At 43.6% G+C, this 19021-nt stretch overlaps 1 protein-coding gene across 1 annotated transcript; it reads left to right on the forward strand.

The window, feature by feature from the left end:
• Positions 1-57: 57 nt before the first annotated feature.
• CD83 (CD83 molecule) lies at positions 58-15196 on the forward strand. The gene is made up of 5 exons (XM_009906644.2): positions 58-100; positions 228-358; positions 12091-12307; positions 12418-12521; positions 14466-15196. The coding sequence occupies exons 1-5, from the start codon at positions 58-60 to the stop codon at positions 14622-14624; spliced, it is 654 nt and encodes a 217-aa protein (XP_009904946.2). The 3' UTR covers positions 14625-15196.
• Positions 15197-19021: the final 3825 nt, after the last annotated feature.

Raw genomic sequence — 19021 nt, forward strand, 5'->3', positions numbered from 1 at the left:
GCATCCATCCTGCAAAGAGACACACTTGCTGTTCTGTGATTTGCAGCAGTAAAAGCCATGTCTCTGGTAGTCCACACTCTGCTTATCATCCTCTGCAATGGTAAGTGGGGAGCCTTGCATTTCTCCTTTCTGGTCTTCCACGTTTATTTTGTTGTGATATGTTTTGGAAAGCTAGGAACGTTTACTTAGGCAATGTCTTTTAAGTCATGTGTACCTTTGCTTTGCAGTTTGGTGCTTGATCCATGGAGCTTCTGTGGTTGTCCCAGACATGGCTGTGAGATGTGCTGAAGAAGCGCTGCTGCCCTGTACAGTTCTTCATGACTCCTCAGTCACCTACCAGACAGTGTCCTGGTATAAAGTAAGAAAAAAGTCCAAGTTACTTGAGCAGTCTTCTTTCCTTTCCTACCTGATAGTGGCTTGTCTTATACAAAATGGTTTATTTTATGAAGAGGCATCCTCCTGTCAGTGCAACAGATATAAGGCAGCAGTGGAAGCATCTGAGTTAATCACAGAGGGTCTTGCAATGTGAATGATATTGCTCCTGGGCTCCCCTCAAACAGAAGCTAATTTTTCCTTTGAAATAGAGCTAAACAACTACTTGCTATTCTAGGCTAGTGGAACTGAGCATGAAGGCAGGGTATGCAGAAGGCAGATAGAGAGCTAATTCTGAGTTCTCTATTCAGAAAGGAAATGTCATATCTTGACTGCCCTGATTCAGAATTCTTGTCTCCAAAGCAGGAGAGCCCTGCTGACCACCTATTTGGAGGAGGGTCTACAAGGATCATTGGGTTAATGAGCAGAAAATTCTTCCTGAACACTTTCAAGATTAAATTTATCATATAAAGAGAGGCAAAGTTGCCCAGTGGTTGAAGAAGTGACTGCTGACTTGCTGTATGGCACCATGTATTTGTGATGGGATAGTGGAAGGGAAAACACCCTGGTTTTGGTTGGTGAAAACTGTTAATTTATCTCTGCCTGAACATAAAGCCACAGCCTTGGTTTCCCCAGTAGTCTGGTCAGATATAGGTTTAAAATTATTCCCTACAGTAAACCAACAAGCAGTGTTGTTAGATAGGGCTTCTGTGGTTGAAACTTGCAGAGTATCTCAGTTTCAGTGCTGCTACAAGCATCTGTCTACTGACTGGATGACAACTGCAACCCAAAAGTACCTAACTCTGATAGAGCTGTTTGGAACATCTGGCTATGAGCCCATCAGTAAGTGCAGTATCTATCATCACCTCTTTCTTCCAAAATGCTGAACTAAGCATGTGTGAGGGACAGAGAGGAGAAAATGAGGCATTTAGTTGAACACTAGTATGGGAACTAGGATAGGTATCAACTTATTATTTTTCACTTTCTGCTTTAAAAGCTGAATAAGGATATGTATTTTCCATACAGATACAAAGCCCCTATGTTTCCCACAGAGCCTAGGCAGGGCAGAGATCTCACTGCAGGCAAACCAGGCAGTGTGGTAGACCTGGAGGAGTTGAACATAAGTGATAAGGGGTGTAGGAGGCAGAAACAGAGACTGACTAGACTCCTGAAAATTCTTCCCCAAACCAGTGTTCAACAAATATGAAAATAATTTCACCAGGCTGAAGTTTGAGGAACCTCCAGAAGCATGTTGTCCTGATTTCAGTGGCAGCTGGGAGGGCCAAGCAGCAAATAGAAGCCAAAGGCCATTGCTTTGAAGGAGCGTAAGGAAGAGTGTAAGGTGAGGGGTCTGGAGCACAGGCCCTAATGAAGAGTGGCTGAGGGAGCTGGGGTTGTTTAGCCTGGAGAAGAGGAGGCTCAGGGGAGACCTCATTGCTGTCTACAACTACCTGAAGGGTGATTGTAGCGAGGTGGGGGTTGGTCTCTTCTTTCAAGCAACCAGCAACAGAACAAGAGTCTCAGGCTGTGCAGGGGAAGGTTTAGGCTTGATCTTAGAAGGAAGCTCTTCACAGAAAGAGTGATTGGCCATTGGAATGGGCTATCCAGGGAGGTGGTGGGGTCGATGTCTCTGGAGGTGTTTAAGAAAAGACTGGATGAAGCACTTGGCACCGTGGTCTAGTTGATTAGTTAGGGTTGGATGATTGGTTGGACTTGAAGATCTTGAAGGTGTCTTCCAACCTGGTTGGTTCTGTGATTCTGTGAAACCCTGTAGACTCAATTCTGCGTTGTCTTGTAGCTCTTTACAGTTCCATCCTGGCACAGAATGCCTACACATGCAAGGAAGGGTGATATTTTATGATACTCCTTGTGTGTGCCTCTTCCTCAGTAGCCCTCATTAGTGCTGCTTTGCTTTGCAGCAAGTCAAGCTGTTACAGTCAAGACTGCTACTGCATCTCCCCTGCCCTGTACCACCAATCTCTTCTCCCTCCATGGTCTCCTTCCTCTTCCTGCTTGATCCATTTCACTCAGGAAAAGACCATTTTTCCAGTGCCCAGTATGATAGGACTTTTCCCCCCCCACTCTGTTGGCACTGCCAAATCTACAAAGAGTAACAAAATATAGCTATCTTCAGCTCTTGCCACCATCTTCAGGGGCTGATGATGCTGACCATGATACATCAGTCTTCTGATTACTTGTCCCAGGAGAGAGGTGGTAAGCGGAGACAGGCAGTTAATGCACTCTTGGTGCTGCTGGCCCAAGCGGCAGTCACAGCCATATTAGCAGAAGCACAGCACCAAAGCTAAAAAGCCTGATTGTAGGCCAGTAATTTAGGCTCAGTGCTTTATACTGAGTAAGCAACATTCCTGATTGTGGGACTAGCTAAATAGGCAGCAGCTTGCAGCTCTCTTCTTGTTGCTTTGTCTGTGTGCTGCCATCCCCACCCTGCACAAGGAGGGTGGGGAAAAGGTGGAGCATGACTGGACTACCCAAAGCAGAGAATTAATCTGTTATTTAAAAACCAGCTCCTGAAGGATTAATCAATAAACACCACGTATTCCCCCAAGGGGCTAATTAAAAGGTAATTCCAACAAATGATATGAAATTCCATACTGTAAAGTTCAAGCAGCTGTTAGGCAAAATCTTTTGTATGAGGTCACTTTGAACTGTGCAGTAAATACAAGCAATTAACCTTTGCTTCTGCTGCTGTACAGCGATGGTGGCGGTGCTGCCTGTGTAGCTGTTGGCAGAGGGTGAGCGCTCAGCGAGCAGACCCCTCCTTCCCACCGGCATCGCTGCCTGCTCTGACCAGCTGAGGGGTACTTCCAAATTGTTCAGCATATTTTGCTTAAAAATAAGTGAAAACATCCCATTTATTTTCCAATTCTATATGGAGAAATGTTTAAAGGAGTTAATACTCTGGTGGCAAAATCCAACTGGATGTGAAAAAAAAGAAGGACTGCATTCAACATTTCCTTCGTGTGGCCCTGGTGAGACCACATCTGAAATACCGTGTCCAGTTCTGGGCCCCTCAGTTCAAGAAGGACAGGGAGCTACTTGAAAGAGTCCTGCACAGAGCCACAGAAATGATTAAGGGTGTGGAACATCTGCCTTAAGAGGAGAGACTGAGGGACCTGGGGCCCTTCCGCTTGGAGAAGAGGAGACTAAGGGGTGACCTCATTAATGTTTATAAATATGTAAAGGGTGAGTGCCAAGAGGATGGAGCCAGGCTCTTCTTGGCAATGCCTGATGACAGGGCAATGGGCAATAGGTGGAAGTTGAGGCATAGGAAGTTCCATGGAAACAGGAGGAAGAATTATTTCACTGTGAGGGTGATGGAACACTGGAACAGGTTCCCCAGGGGGGTTGTGGAGTCTCTCTCTCTCTGGAGATATTCAAGACCCACCTGATCAAGTTCCTGTGTGATCTGGTATAGGTGAACCTGCTCTGGCAGGGTGGGTGGACTAGATGATCTCTTGGGGTCCCTTCCAGCCCCTAACATTCTGTGATTCTGTGACTTGCTAAAGCTGTGTGCCCAATATCCTTGGAGCTAATTGGATTATTTGTGTGCATGAAGTCATGCAGGCAAGCAGTTATGTGCAGACTCAGGAACACCGTCAGTCAGCCCAGACAGAATGATTTTTACTTAGAAACACCTGAAGCAGTGATAGGACAAGAGGAGGTGGCCTCAAATTGTGCCAAGGGAGGTTTAATTTGGATATTAAGAAAAATTTCTTTGCTGAAAGAGCTGTGAGGCGTGGGAGCAGGCTGCCCAGGGAGGTGGTGAATCCCCATCCTTGGAGGTACTTAAAAGGTGTGGGAATGTGGTACTTAGTGGCATGGTTTAGTGGTGGACTTGACACTGCAGGACTAATGGTTGGACTTGATGATTTTAAGGGTCTCTTCCACCCAAAACAATTTTAAGTAGGCAGGCCTTGCACACTGGGGAGACTAGAGAACCAAGCCCTCTTCCAGCCTAGTGCAGTTCTCATTCTATTTGCCATATGGTCATGAGTAAGTTAGAGTTCATAATGATGGTACTCTGTAAGTGTGGTTCATTTTTAGGACCTACATGCCATAAAACCATATATGAGCAGCATGGAAGTTTGCCAGCTGAGAGGTGAAAACTAGGCCCTTTTTCATAAGCATCCAGGCACTGGAAAATGTATATGGAAATACTGGTTTGTACCTGGCCCACCTATGAAACAAGAATCTGTGTAATGAAACTTTACTTACCTTTCTGCCTTGTAGAGCTATTGAAAACTGAACAGAGGACCACTTCATAAAACCTCATAATTATCACTTTATATCCAGTTTGAACACCAAGTTTAAACACACACAAATGAAGTCCCAGTGGATATTTAGCTATTTTTTTTTCATGTGATAGCCAGAAAAGTCTTAATCTAAAACAAATCTCGAGGAAGAGGAGAGAAGTCTGTACTTCAGTGGAGAGAAGTCTGTTAACTTTATAGCAACACTTCCCTGAAAAATCCAAAATTGGGGTGGAATTAGAGGGGGAAGTTATGCTACAAAATAAGAGTAAGCCTTATTGGAATTTAAAGTTGATTTAATATTAATTGCACCTTTGTTCAAAGGAAATTACTTTTGCTAAATGTGCATAGCCATTTCCTATTAGCATAGGTAAACAGTTGCTAAGTTACTTCAGTCTGATGTCTAACATATCCAAAGAAATGCAGTCAAAAGCTCTTCAGACATCCTGTCCCTCTAAGAAGTTGGACACCAGGGGAAGTCTATGCTTCAGGTGAGGAAAAAGTTCTTCACAGAGAGAGTGGTTAGCCATTGGAATGGGCTGCCCAGGGAGGTGGTGGAGTAACCATCCCTGGAGGTGTTCAAGAGGGGATTGGACGAGGCACTTGGTGCCATGGTTTAGTCAAGGGGGTCTGTGGTGATAGGTTGGACTTGATGATCTTTGAGGTCTCTTCCAACCTTGGTGATTCTGTGATTTGGTGATTCTGTGATCTATTCAGTTCCAGGTAGTTCCAACACATTGACAAGAAGGAAGCAGTAGAAATGGTTTCTTGACCAAAACAATTTTTTTGCCTGACATGAGCTAGTGCTGGATGCCCTTAACTGAAAAAAACCCCAAACAACAAAAAGGTTATGTGACTGAGTCAGAAGGCTTTTCCAGCTGTCCCATGTGTCACATGTAGTTCCTTTGCTGCTGCTTTGTTTTGGGGTTGGGTGTGGGTTTTCTTTTCTTCTTCTTTTTTTGTTGTTGTTTCCCTTCTAAAGCACAGTCAGAGTTCATTCACATGTGCCCACAATTTATGTCTGTTTTTCTTCTAATTTAACACTGGTAGCTCTACATGACACTGTATAGGAACCATATGGATGCACCTTCAGCACTAATCAAATGTGAAAGTGCCTTTGTGCTGAAAAATACACCTATTAAGCGGTTTCAGCTCAGTTGTGATTCATTACATGTTGGCTGTCAGGCATTGCCAGAATTGTAGATATTTTGCTTCAGAAAATGAATTCCTTCTGGCTGTATATAGGTTTTAGATCTCTTTAGCAGTTAGAAATTTCAGCTTGGCCATTATTCCTGGTGTTATTTTAAACAAACCCGTTTTTACAATCATCCCACCCTCAGAAGAAAATAAATGAATGTTAATACATTCCAGTTTTAAACTGACATGAATTTTGGATCTGAACTGTTTTGTTGGATATAAAAAAAATGCTTTTTGAGGGAGAAGTGGATTATATTAGCACTTTGATTTACCTGGGTACCACCTTAGTCTGTGGAAAGTATGATAAGATATTTAATGAGAGCAGAGAACGTGAGCTAACAACTGCTTGGTCTTTGATGTACATGATAGTTGTACATTACTTGGGTGTAAGTACTACAATGTGGGTGAATTGCCTTTGTTTAGTAGCACTATTGTGTAATGCTGCAACACTTTTCAAACTGTAAATGATAAAATAAGGTTTTAATTCATTACTTGGGTGTAAGTACTACAATGTGGGTGAATTGCCTTTGTTTAGTAGCACTATTGTGTAATGCTGCAACAGTTTTCAAACTGCAGCTAAGATCCAGCTACTTAGGACTGAGACAAGTGTTCCTCCCCCTCCTTACACTTTGTTTTAAATTCTCTGAAAAAGGAATATTTGCTGAAAAGCATTCAAATTTTGGGAGCCTAATAATTTCTCATAATTCAGCCAGTCAGAGAGCAAAAATGTATCAGCTCAGCAGTATTTTCAATTAAACTTATCCCATTTTAATATCCACTCTATCACCACCACTATTCTTACCCAGAAGCTCCAGGCTATGAGAAACTTAACAGGAATCAGTCAGTTGATTAGAGAATACATGTGGGAGAATTACAGCCTCTTTAGACCAACTGTTGCCAAGCTTTTGGGAACTAGAATAGCTTTCAATTAAACTCACTGAAATAAGGGATCTAGAGCTTGTTGCTGAGGGCTATGTCCAGTCAGGATTTGAACATCTCCAAGGGTATATCCCCTCCCTCTCTGGGCAGGCTGTTTCAGTGTTCAGCCACCCCCACTCTAAAAGCGTTTTTCTTATGTTTAAATGGAATATCCCAAATTGCAGTTTGTGCTCATTCCCTCTCCAGAGGCCACTGAGAAGAGCCTGGTTTCAGCATCTTTATCCCTTTGCAATCAGGTACACATTGATACCTGTGAGCCTTGTCTCCCCCAGGCTGAGCAATTTCAGCTCTCACAGCCTCACCTCATGTGTCAAAATGCTCCAAATCTCTAATCATCTTCGTGATGCTTTGCTAGAGTCTCTTCAGTAAGTCCATGTCTCTTTTGTACTGAGGAACTCATTTCTGGAACCAACATGCCATATGGGTCTCACTAGGACTGAGCAGAGGGGAAGGATTCTTCTCCTCCCATTTGCTGAACATGTTCTGTCTAGTGCAGCCCAGGAAGCTCTTGATCTGCTTGGCCACAAAAGCTCATCACTGGCCCGTAGTCATCTTAGTGTTCACAAGGACCCTTAGGGCCTTTCCAGCTGGTCAGCCCTATCCTGGTCTAGTGCCTGGGTTATTCCTCCTCAGGGAAAGGATTTGGCATTTCCACTTGCTGAACTTCAGGAGGGCCCTATCAGCCCATGTCCCTAGATTTATGGAAAATAAAGTTATTTTTAAACCCCCTTCTTTCACCACCACCTCCCCTTTCCCACCATATATGCTGCTTTTCTGCCCCACCCTTTTCCCCCCCTCAAATCCCAGAGCACCTGGGCTCTGATGGAGTCTCCTCCCACCCCAGGTGCGGCCACTTGGCCCTCCCTGCCCACTCCCCTTTTTAATCCCCCCAGGAAAGGCAGAAGCCCTAAGCTGAGCCCATCTGGGCTGAGGGATCCTCCTCTCATCATTGGTGAGCACCCACGGTGCACACTGGGTGATGGTGGTGGTGACAACAAAGGCCGGGGGGCCTGGTGGCCCCCCGGTTAGATAGGAAGAATTTTGGTGGCTCCTCCAATATCCTTCACGGGTGCTGGCTGGGCTTTCTTGCTGGGGCTGAGCTCCTCTGTGTGGTATCTTGGCTGGTTGAGGGTCTTGCCCCTAGCGCTGGGGTGGTGGAGGAGCAGGAGCTTTTAGGCAGGATGGAGGATGCTGTAGATGCTTTGGGAAGATGAAGGGGAAGTTAAGCTAGTATTGTAGAAACATAAAAATAAAATCATAGAATCAACCAGGTTGGAACAGACCTCAGGGATCATTAAGTCCACCCTATGTTGGACAGTACCAACCCGTGGGGGTAGCGTTTCCTCTCATTGCTATGGAAGTAGTGGAGAACAACAGACTTAGGCCCCCAGCTGGTTCCTGAGAAAGCTTGTCACAGACATTGCCACTGGCCAATGTATATGTAACACTAAACACGAACTGACACTTCTGTTGCTTAATTTTCTTGATGGTTCATTTTATGCAGATAGGCAGAATGATGCTGCCAGCCTGTGGGTCCCTGTTTCCCAGCAAAATTCCTGCTTCAGTAACTCCCAGCAGCCAGCATGGCAACAAGACCCTTTTTATGCAAATGGAACCAGTAGCATTTCTGCATGTCCCTGCACGAGTCATGAATTGCCTTTTGAATTTTGTAAAGCCATTAACAGCAAACAGGGGAGCAGGAAAAGACCACCTTCCTTTCTTCCTCCCGTTGGTGGTGGGGAGCCAGGGGAGTCACTGTGCTGCAGCTCACTCACCAGCACGGCAGAAGGGAAATGAAATGCAAACGAAATGCAGGCGGAAAATACTTTGTCACTGATTAAAGAAAAGCATGGTCCCTACACAAGTGAATTGCTGACACCAACAACATTCACTTCCCTCCCTCTAAGCTTGTGTGGAATTAATTAGGTAAACCCCCTAGCATTTACCTTGGGCTGTGGTATCACCTGGAGGACACTTGGCATGAATTAGCACTGGATTATCATAGGAGCTTGAGCTGCAAAATGATCTGTCTAGTGAGAGTCTGCCAAGTAATTCACAGGAGGTGGCAAACAAAGTGGCACTTTTGTAATTTTAATTAGGTTTGGGGGGGAAAAGAGGTTAGCTTGATTAGAGCAAAAAGCAGAATGATGACCTTACTGAATATCTCATGGACTTCCTTTACAGAGATCGCATATAGAGATACACTCTCTGCATTTGCTCAGATGTTTCCTTGCCACCTAGAGAATTTAAAAAGGGAGGGGTTGACTTCATTTTTCATAAGATAACAGGAAATGAGATTGCAATGGAAAAGGCTTGGTTCAGACATCAGAGAAAGGGTTGCTGTGACCTCCGAGTGGGGATGAATTGTGCTGCATGTAGAGACTGGAGAAGTGCCACCAGATGTCTCTGTAGCCTAAAAAATGCAGAGACGCCCCTGCACCACCCAAACTGCTGGTCTTCTGTGAAGTGGGGTGATTCGATGGAGAGAGGCATGCAAACCCCAAGTTAGACCCACACATCTGAACTGTTCCTCGCCCTCCCCAAATGCGAGGGTTTGCTACTCCCATCCAGATCATGACTGGTTTCTCCACAAGTGAAGCAGAGAGGCCACAATATGACTTTTTCCTCTGTTTTGGGGAAAGCCACGTTGCTAGTGCAGCTTCGTGGGCACTGCTTTGCCTTACACAGAATGGCTCTGTCTTAATGCAAAGTTCTGATGTGCTGTCAAAAGTACAGTGACAATGGCCCTGGAGACAAGCAGCTGAGAAGCTTGAACATCTATGGAGGCAACAATTAATCCTATTTTTCGAAGTCCCCATAAAATAGGGAAGTTAAATCATTTACCAAAAATCCCACTGGGAATTAAGCACATGGTCAGGCACAGGATGCACAGGCTTGATCGACTTCTTCCTTACGCTAGCAGTGGTAATTACAATTGCACACAGAATGATCAAAGTGTTTTCTGGTTCTCAGGTGCCTCTGACAAAAATAACAGCACCATTTATTGGCCAAGATAACAATAATTTATGCTACCAACGAATTTAAAAAAAAGAAAAGAAAAAGGATTATTTTCTGTATATAGCTCAGAACTCCTGTCTGCCTTTTAGGGCAATGAGAAGGTCAGGGAGCCAGGCTGATTCTCTTTATTGCCCTGTGGGCAGTTTTAAATTTCACTGAGGAAGGGGGTGGGAAGGGAAGGGAGAGTGGCAAAAATTAGATCTGAGGGAGGTCAACTCTATCCACTTAACTGCTATTGACCCACTTGTAACCAGAGCTGAGCCCAGCCTTTCTATTGGAATTCCTCTGGCTGCATCTCCGACAGTGTGCAGGGCCCAAAAATAACTAAATCTCTGTAGCACAGTGAAGTCCTTACAGAGTGAAACCCACCACAGATACTGATTGTTTTGTAGCAGCTTGGGGCTGAGCAGAGTAAGAAAAAGAAATGTTGGGGGGGATTAAGAGGAAGAAGGTACTCTCTTCCTTCTTTCTGGGCAAAGTGTGGAAAGCCCCAGGGAATTACTGCTCTTTGTTTCATCTGATGCACTGAAATTCCCCAGGCCTTTCTGAGAAAGGATCTTTACAACGATGAAAACTTTGTGCTTTAGTCCAGTTCCCCAGTTCATGAAAAGCTTGTTTGACACCATTTTAGGTCTGCAAAAGTAGCAAAGTATAATGGAGCATAAGACCCATATTTTGCTCCAGGCTTGTGAGTACAATTACCTTGTGCAATGTATGAACGGGAAACCTGATACTCCCAGCCTCAATATGAGAAAATTATGTTAATTTTGATAAGTTGGAGTGAAGCTGTTATACCCTGATGCAGCAGCTGTGCAGAAAGTAAGCACTAACTTGCAACCCAAAAATGTGTCTATTAAAATAAAAAAGTAATAATAAAAGCGCCTTGGCTTACATTAGTGATAGCTTTGGCTGAAAAGCTGAGCCTTGGACTCTATGAATTTGCTCTGGCACTGCTGGTCCACAGAAAGCCTGAATTCATTACTCAGGAAAGCTTCACGGAGGGCACGCTGCCTCAAATCCCAGGGAACAATGTCGATGAATAAGAATGGACACGGGCTAATTCAAACCCTTCTCTCATCTTTCAAATCAAGTTAGTGATTTCTCTCTTTGTGGTTCCCAGCCAATTGTCATTTTCAGTGCATCCTATCGTCCTGCAGTGCAGACTGTTCTGGGAATACACTTAATTCCTTCAGCAGCCTCTCAGCAATGTGAAGGAATGTAGCTCTTCTGGTTACAATTAAGGAATTCAACATACAAGTGCTCCCCAAGTGCACCAGAACCTGCTTGTGACCTTCACACAACCCAGTCTGAAGGAGCTGAAGCTATGTTTTGTTCTTTGGTTCCTATAAAAGGTGGAGTGGAGGGAGGGGAAACCCTCACTCCTCCAGAAAGGCTCTGTGGTTTCAGGGGTCAGCTGCACAGAAACTGGCACAGGGAAGTGCAGTTTCCAGGGCTGTGTTCCCACAAGGAGCTCTGGGCTGCGGAGTTGCTGGGGGGATGCCAGACCATGCTGGCAGAGCCAGTGTGCTGTGGCATGCCAGCCTGGTAGGCAGGCTTAATTCCCACCACATTGTAGAATGTGTGCTGTCAGGGTGATCACAAGCAGCAGTGGAGCCTACCTGCTTGCTACCATGCTCTCCTGGGGACATCTGGTCTGCAGAGCCACCAATAAGTAACTGGGTAGGGCTGCCTCAGCTCCATCCCCATGGACTCTCTCTCTGAACTCTGCATAGACACTTTGAGAATGAACTCTACTGCTGCTTTTTGTCATGTTACACCTCTACCAGGATTATGTCTGTGTGAGGCAAATTAAGACCCATGTGTTGAAATGTAAACAGATTTAATTGAACAGCCAACCCAGTGTCAGTATAAAGCATACAAAGTTATACTCAGCCTAGTGAATGTGTGGTGGTCACAATACATAGGAAGGCAGTCCACAGAAGCAGAATAAGTAAGTCACTCCAGGGATAAGGAGAAGCAGCAGGAGCAAGATCAGGAGAAGCCTCCATCCTCATCAAATTTACCCCTGTATACTGTGTGATCTTTATGACCCGGGATACACCTGTAGCTGGCCTGGCTGACTCCAAATTCCTAACAGCCTACAAACCATGGCTAGCCTGAGATTCTGTTTCAGAGAAACCAAGACAATGTATTAGATGTTTCGAGGGGTGTCATCCCCCCCACCTCTCTTCAGCTTCTGCATTTTCAGCTATAGGGTGGCTTTAGAGCTCTTTCCCCTGAAACTAAGGATGACACTGTTCCCCAAGATGAGAAATATATTTGTGATTTCCAGATGGATGGAAAAGGTGAAGGAATATCATGGAAAGTCCTGGAAGTGGAATCTCATTATCCAAAAGAACTTGGAGGGTCTCTGGAGCTCTCCAACAACGCCACCTTTTCACTGAGGATCAAAAATGCAACCAGCCAGAACAGTGGGACATATAAGTGCATTTTGGAGGAGCAGAGTGGAAAACACAATCTGAGCAGCACTGTCACATTAAAAGTAACAGGTACAGTAGAGACTCAACTGCTCCATGCTCTATGTGGCATTTCATGCACTTAACAGTTTAAAAACCCTGCACAACAGCAGAACAGTGTAACATCTTGCTTTACATTTTAGGTTGCCCTGGAACAGAAGTTGAAAAATTGAAAAAATACAAAGCTGAACTTTTCATGCTGACTTGCCTTGGAATTTTTTATTTACTGCTCATCTTTTTTACCTGTGTGAGTAATTCTCTTTCTCATTATCAAATTAACCGAAACCAAAAGAAAACCAACCCGTTCGTTTTCTTTGCTAGCACCATGATAACACAGCTGGCTCCCCAGAAAGGTGGTGGAGTCTCCTTCTCTGGAGACTTTCAAGACCCATCTGGATGTGTTCCTGTACAACCTGTGCTAGATTCTATGGTCCTGCTCTGGCAGGGGCATTGGACTCAACGATCTTTGGAGGTCCCTTCCAACCCCTAACATCCTCTGATCCTGTGAAAAGTCAGTGTTCATTCTTAATTTCTGATCAAATCCATTAAGTACACACACTATTTTCAAAGTCAGAGGAAACTTGGGTGCACAAGGAACGCAGGGTGGAGTCCCAGAGAGATTAAACATTTCACTGCACCCTGATCTAACCAAACGAGATGGTTATTTTTCTGCACCCCCTGCCCATTTCAGACTCAAGTCACTCTGAGTGCAAACTACCCTTCAGTTTAAGGGCACATCAACAGCTCTTCTGGTTTGGTACTTGGAAACAACATTTGCCTGAGGTGAAGGCCTAAGCCCCTGGGATCTCTTCCCCACCTATGCTGTTACTTTGTGTGGTGGTTTGATGGACAAGTTCAAGCTCACCTATTTTTTGCCCTAGTTTCCACACCTGTAAATTGATGACAGACCTATTAAATGGGCATTTCTGTGAAGCTTTCCTGTTAAACAGACATTTAAAGATCCTTGGAAGATAACCTCTCTGGGGTTTTATCCATACCCTTAATGCTGGCTGTAATTCTGGGAAAGGTGGGGAGAGCAGGTAATTGTGAAGCTTGCTTGACGAAAGCAAACCCAGGCTTTGTCTGTGGTAGCGGTGAAGTTACCCCCTCATGCAGAGGTCTGAGTTTCTTGTTTTGCGGCAGCAGGAGCCTTTGGTGTCAGTGTGGTGCAACACTGGCTGCATTTCTAATTAAAATGAAAACAAAACCTACCCCAGCATTTTGGGAGGTCAGATTTAACACTTGCTGCCTATTTAATATTTCTTCTTGTTTTGTTCCTCAGCAGATGAATCATAACTGTTGATTGGAGAATATCTAATTAGATGCAGCTAAATGTAGCTTTTCATGTATCTTCAGGGAACAATTAAATTTATGCCTGTCTCTTCTTTGGATTGACAATTCTTCCAGTAATTTGTGCCATTCAGACTAAAGTTTGACAAGATGAGTCTTGTAGGAATTTGTTAGGATGAAAGTATGAAAGCAAGGATATCACTCAGAAGAGACAGATGCCCCTGTTCTGCTCAGTGTCCTGAAAGAATGTCAGAGCTCTAACGAAATCTCTCCTTCCCTTATGTAAAAAAAAGTCTCAGTTATAGTGGTGCAGTTAAACAAAAGCAGAGCCATGTAGTGAAGATAACCACACTGATGGAATATGTGTATCTTACTCCTGAGGAAGGTGCAGTCTCAGGCATCAACCTAGCTTTCATTGAAGTTTAATATTGCCCTGATCTCACAAGTGAGCTTCATTATTCAGAATGCCTGTTAAGTTCTTACAGGTTGCCTTGTCCTCATCTCCAGTGGAGATTGTTTCTAATCCCTGCTAGACTCAAGAGTGACGTTAAGTTTAAGACTGGTGTCAGGACTAGGGTTTTACTTTGACAACTTGATGAAATATTTTGAGCACTGACCTGTCTTGAAGGCAGGTGGAGAAACACTTGATGCAAAGCCTGTACATATGAAAACTTAAATTAAATACAAATTCCCTTCTGTGACTAAGTCTTTTGTCCTAGAGGGCCCCTTGACTGAGTAGGGAACAACAGGGTTTTTTTGTAGCAGGGCCTTTCACTGACTAACAAATGGAAAAGGTGTCATGTATGGTTAGCAAGAGGAAGACCAACTTGCAAACATAAAAAAATTTGCCTTTCATAGGAACCCTCATTTTTAAGCTTTACCTTTTTGTTTTTAATTTTAGACATGTCTGAGAAAAGAGAACATGTCTCCCAGTTATCAAAAAAGCAGATCAAGTATGAAACACATGATCACTCTCATCAATGTACGTGAAATGGCAACTTTCCGGGATTTTAACAGTGACAACACTTGCAAAAATGGACTGACTTTAAGTTCTGTCTAGGCTGGGCTCATCAGTAAACACCACACAAGCTGGATAGCTGAGTAGTGTGGAGAAGAAATAAATGATAACATATGGACTCTTGAGAACAGTCTGGAAGTATAGGCAACCTGACAGTGATCTGCTTGCACTGGACAAATATTCATAAAGCACTGTTACACACTACAGTCACTTTGGGGAATTAGCATGCTAAGAAATACCACTACAGCTACACAGTGGTGTTACGATGATGTTGTGAAACTTGATTTCACTCTGCCGTGCAGCCCTTTTGTTCTCAGCAAGAATACTCCTGTGATACGAAGACCAGGTGATGAAGAGGCTATGGCAGTGCAAAGCTGGGTAATTAACTCTTTGCTGAACTAATAGGGCTCATTTTTCAATAGCAAACACAATCAGTGATGCAGTATGGAAAGAAAAGTGTGCGGGGCTGTCTCTGCTCTGAGCCTGGATGGAGTTCTTTTACTGCAAGTGGGATGTAACTTGTCATGTGATGTTCAAGTAAGCTCTTGTCTAGCATTCACTTTTAAATCTCAGAGTGACAGATGGGCTTTAACCTAAGATGAGTGAAAATATTTTGGAAGTCTTTCTGCAGTGAAAAGAACTTTCTTTCTCTGCAAGAGAAGGAAGGACAGAATTAAGGATGCCCTAGAGGCATCCCTAAACAGGTCAGTCCATAAGAAGTTCCACTGAGGTTCCAATTTGTTGCTCTCACAGCAACAAAAATGAGAATGAAGCGGCCAGTGATATTAAGGACATATGACTTATTTTGTAGTTAATAAAACAAGAAGCTAAATGTATGTGACACCTATGTCAGTCCAGTTACACAAATGGTAACCACAGCCGTGGCTTGGAAGAAATCAGTCACTGTGTCTCTGGGATTTACCGAGTCAGCTGTGAGGTGAGACATGAGCACCTGCTTTTGGTGTTGGCAGCATGTAGGATGTCTAGAACATGAATGTGAGAAAAGCTGAACTCAGGCACACATTAAGAACATGAGAAGACTCATCCTCTTGGACCAAAGAAAGCAAGAGAGACTCTGGAGTCTGGAATCAAGGAACCTCCCTTATTGGGCAGCTGGTGCAGAAGGTGAAGAAAGAGGAGTGACTGTGGGTGTTTATGTCCCAACATAAGAATTTGAGCCAAAATGTAAATTTGCAAACACTGAAGAACACAATCTTAACAGTAAAATGAAATAATTAAATCCTTCAGGAATTAAACAGTAGGATTTTTAAAGCAGTTTGAAATTCCAAGTTGTGAGAAGGAGGCTCGCTCTATCATCCTTTGACTTATTTTGAAGCACTGGTGGGAGGAAAGCGCTGTGCATCACTCGGTAGTATTTCCATGAGCAGGGTCAATCGATGTCTCCATTGATAGAGTCCAAGGGGCTCCCAGCTAGAAGAATTGTTACAAGAGAGATGCAATTCACTTAGAGAATGGTAAATTAAGGCCACATTTGCTTTTTTGTAATCAATTTTTACATGTAAATGTGTGTAACATACTCAAAATAAAAAATCAGAGGTGACTTACCATTTATCTTTGCGTGTCATACATGGCAAATAAACCCAGAAATACTCCGTATCAATTGCATTTTATGTTACAACCAACATAATTGCAACAAATAATGTAGATACCTGATCCAGCCTCTTCTGTGGGAGAGGGCTTGTGTGTGTGTAATTGATTAAGCAATGGATAATTTTATGCATTTCTAAGGAATGAAGACAATTTAAATTTTCCTCAACATTTCACTTGGTGTCCAAAGTATGTGCCAGCACCTGCTCCCTGCTGACAGACAAGTCATTAGGGAAAATAAAAGGGTGTTTCAGTTTACCCATTCCTAAATATGGTGCCCCAGCATGGGTGACCTGTGCGTTTCAGATGGTAGTAATAGGAACTGAATGTGCATGTATAATAATTGGCCCTAGGGTGCATGAAGTTTCTCTACATGGCCAGGAAGACTTAATACCTGACAGTCATAGCTTTTTGTTTATTTTCAAATGGTTATTTTTTATTATTATTTTTTTTTAACAGAGAGGAAAAGAGGAAGAGAAAATTCAGTTGAAAGGCATTGATGATTAAACATCAGCAAAGGTTGAAACATTTTTGTAATTATTTCTTCAGCTGTAGAGAGAACAGGATGAAAAAAAGGGACTTTGCTTAAGCCACTCTACCTGTTAATTTTTCCCCAAGTCAGGCTCATGAAATTCAACAAGACCAAGTGCAGGGTCCTATATTTGGGTCAGGGCAATCCTAAGCACTGATATAGGCTGGGCAGTAACTGGCTTGAGAGCAGCCCTGAAAAAAAAACGACTTGGGGTGCTGGTGGATGAGAAGGTCCCTCAACCAACACAAAACAAATGAACTAACCAACCACAACCCCCCCAACCCAACAACAACTAACGAAAATCCAACCAAAAAACCAAACCCCAACACCTGGAAACTGGAAAGCTCCCAAAGAAGTCTGGATCAGAACTTGAAAGAGAACAGTAGTTTCCTGACTGTCCTCTGAGTACCTTAATCACAGGAGCTTCCTTGGTAATGTCTCTTGTGAGTTTTGTAACTCTTTAGTTGAATTTTTCCCCCCCTCTGAAACCTGAATTTCTCTTTTGCTTTGCCCAAAGGTGAAGCATCTGCTTTCAAAGGTAGCAATAAGCGTTATACATAAAATTACACAGAGTGAGTTTGTGTGCCTATGATTAAGGAACATACATCCAAACACTGCACCGTGTGGGGAAATTACCCCAAAGAGAAAGTGCAGTAGTCAAGGCTATATGACTATTCAAAATGGCAATGAAGGAAAGCTAAAGGACATAGTCCAGAAAATGCTGAGTGTATGAATTGTAGCCCTTAGCTAAGCCTGATTTGTGTGGCTAACACTTACATAGCAGATAACCCCTGCAGACAGTGACCTTGACAGCATTGCAACACTAATATTTCCTGTAAAGGCTGAACAGTTTTTCACTCATTTCTCCTGAGCTGGAGTTACAAAGAGGCTTGTACTCAACACTGTGGAGCAAAGTAGTCCTCAGTATGTGCCTGTGAGTGACACAAACAGACTATGGCTCTGTGGGCATGCCAAATGTCTGCCTCACTTCTTTCTTCTGCCCTTGATAAGGTAATTTTTGAGAGCATAAAGAGCATTTCCCCAGCACACACATTCCCTTTCGAATCCCTTTCAGCACTGGGCAACCATGCATTACAGAGAGATTTGGTTCCGAGTCCAGTGAGCAACTGTATTTAGTGACCTTCCCAACCAATACTTCTGCCCCTTGGGAGCAGTAATTGATCGTCCTCATCTCTGTACATGAAGCAACACTCTATGCTATGTTACAGCTACACAGTTGAAGGTAAATTGGAAGTGATTCCCCCCCATGCCTTCTTTTGAAGTAAATATGAGTGAAACTAATTCTTAGTCACTTGTGGAACAAACCGCTGGGGAGATTAAAGAGTTACAGTACCAAATTTTTCAGTTGATGGTCTGTTCTCACTTCACTTTACTGCCAAGGTCTGTGTTTGCAGCACTCTGGTTTTTGCTGACTACAGCTGATATTACTTGTGTGTAAAGCTGTGAGAAGAGTGCTGTTAGCTCTCTGGAGCAATGATGTAAATCATGAAAAATCCACCATGGGAATGGGTGGTGGCAAGACCGACATGGGTCGCTGCAAGGAGTGGTGGGTCCTTTGAAGGCTTCATGTTTCATCCAAGCCATATGAGTGCTCTCACCCTTTGATGGGGAAAGCTTGCTACATCCTTGTGGCTGAGTTACAAGTTCATCTATTAAACTGCAAATGGGCAGCCTGCAGAGATTTTCAATGTTTGCTCTGTTACAAGGCAGACATCACAGCCCGTGTAAAAAGTATAAACATAGTCCCACAAAGTTCAGGGACAAACTTAAGGCAAGGAGCAGCATCTAAGAGAAGAGAGAGGTCTTAGGGGGAGGAAGGCTTGAGCAAGCCCCATGAAAACATGGGCTTTGCTTTCTACAGTCCTTCAGGTACTTCTGTGAATGGAGCAAGAACAGCCTGGTTGGTTGGGGTTTTTTTGTTTGTTTTTAAAACCATTTGCATTGTGTGCCTCACTTTCCCTGTCTATAGACGGGAGTGAATGAGTTCAAGTGTTGTCTTGTGTGAGAGGCGGGGAAACTGACAATATTTACACTTTGTTGCCGACTTAGAGCTGAAAGAAACTTTTTAGCCTGTATCTGGGGTTAAGCTACAGTAGTTGTTCTATCACTTGATAGCCACTCCCCAGCAGAGAAGGAGAATCAGGGAAAGGGGAGAAAAGAAAATAGATCTAATGAAACAACCAAACTAATACAAATGCCCCTATAAAGCATACAAATTTATACTCAGTCCAGCAAAGATTCAGCAGAGGCCCTAAACAGGAAAGCAGTGCTTGGGAGC

The sequence above is a fragment of the Dryobates pubescens genome, chromosome 9, assembly GCF_014839835.1.
Source record: "Dryobates pubescens isolate bDryPub1 chromosome 9, bDryPub1.pri, whole genome shotgun sequence".
In the NCBI taxonomy this organism is placed as follows: domain Eukaryota; kingdom Metazoa; phylum Chordata; class Aves; order Piciformes; family Picidae; genus Dryobates; species Dryobates pubescens.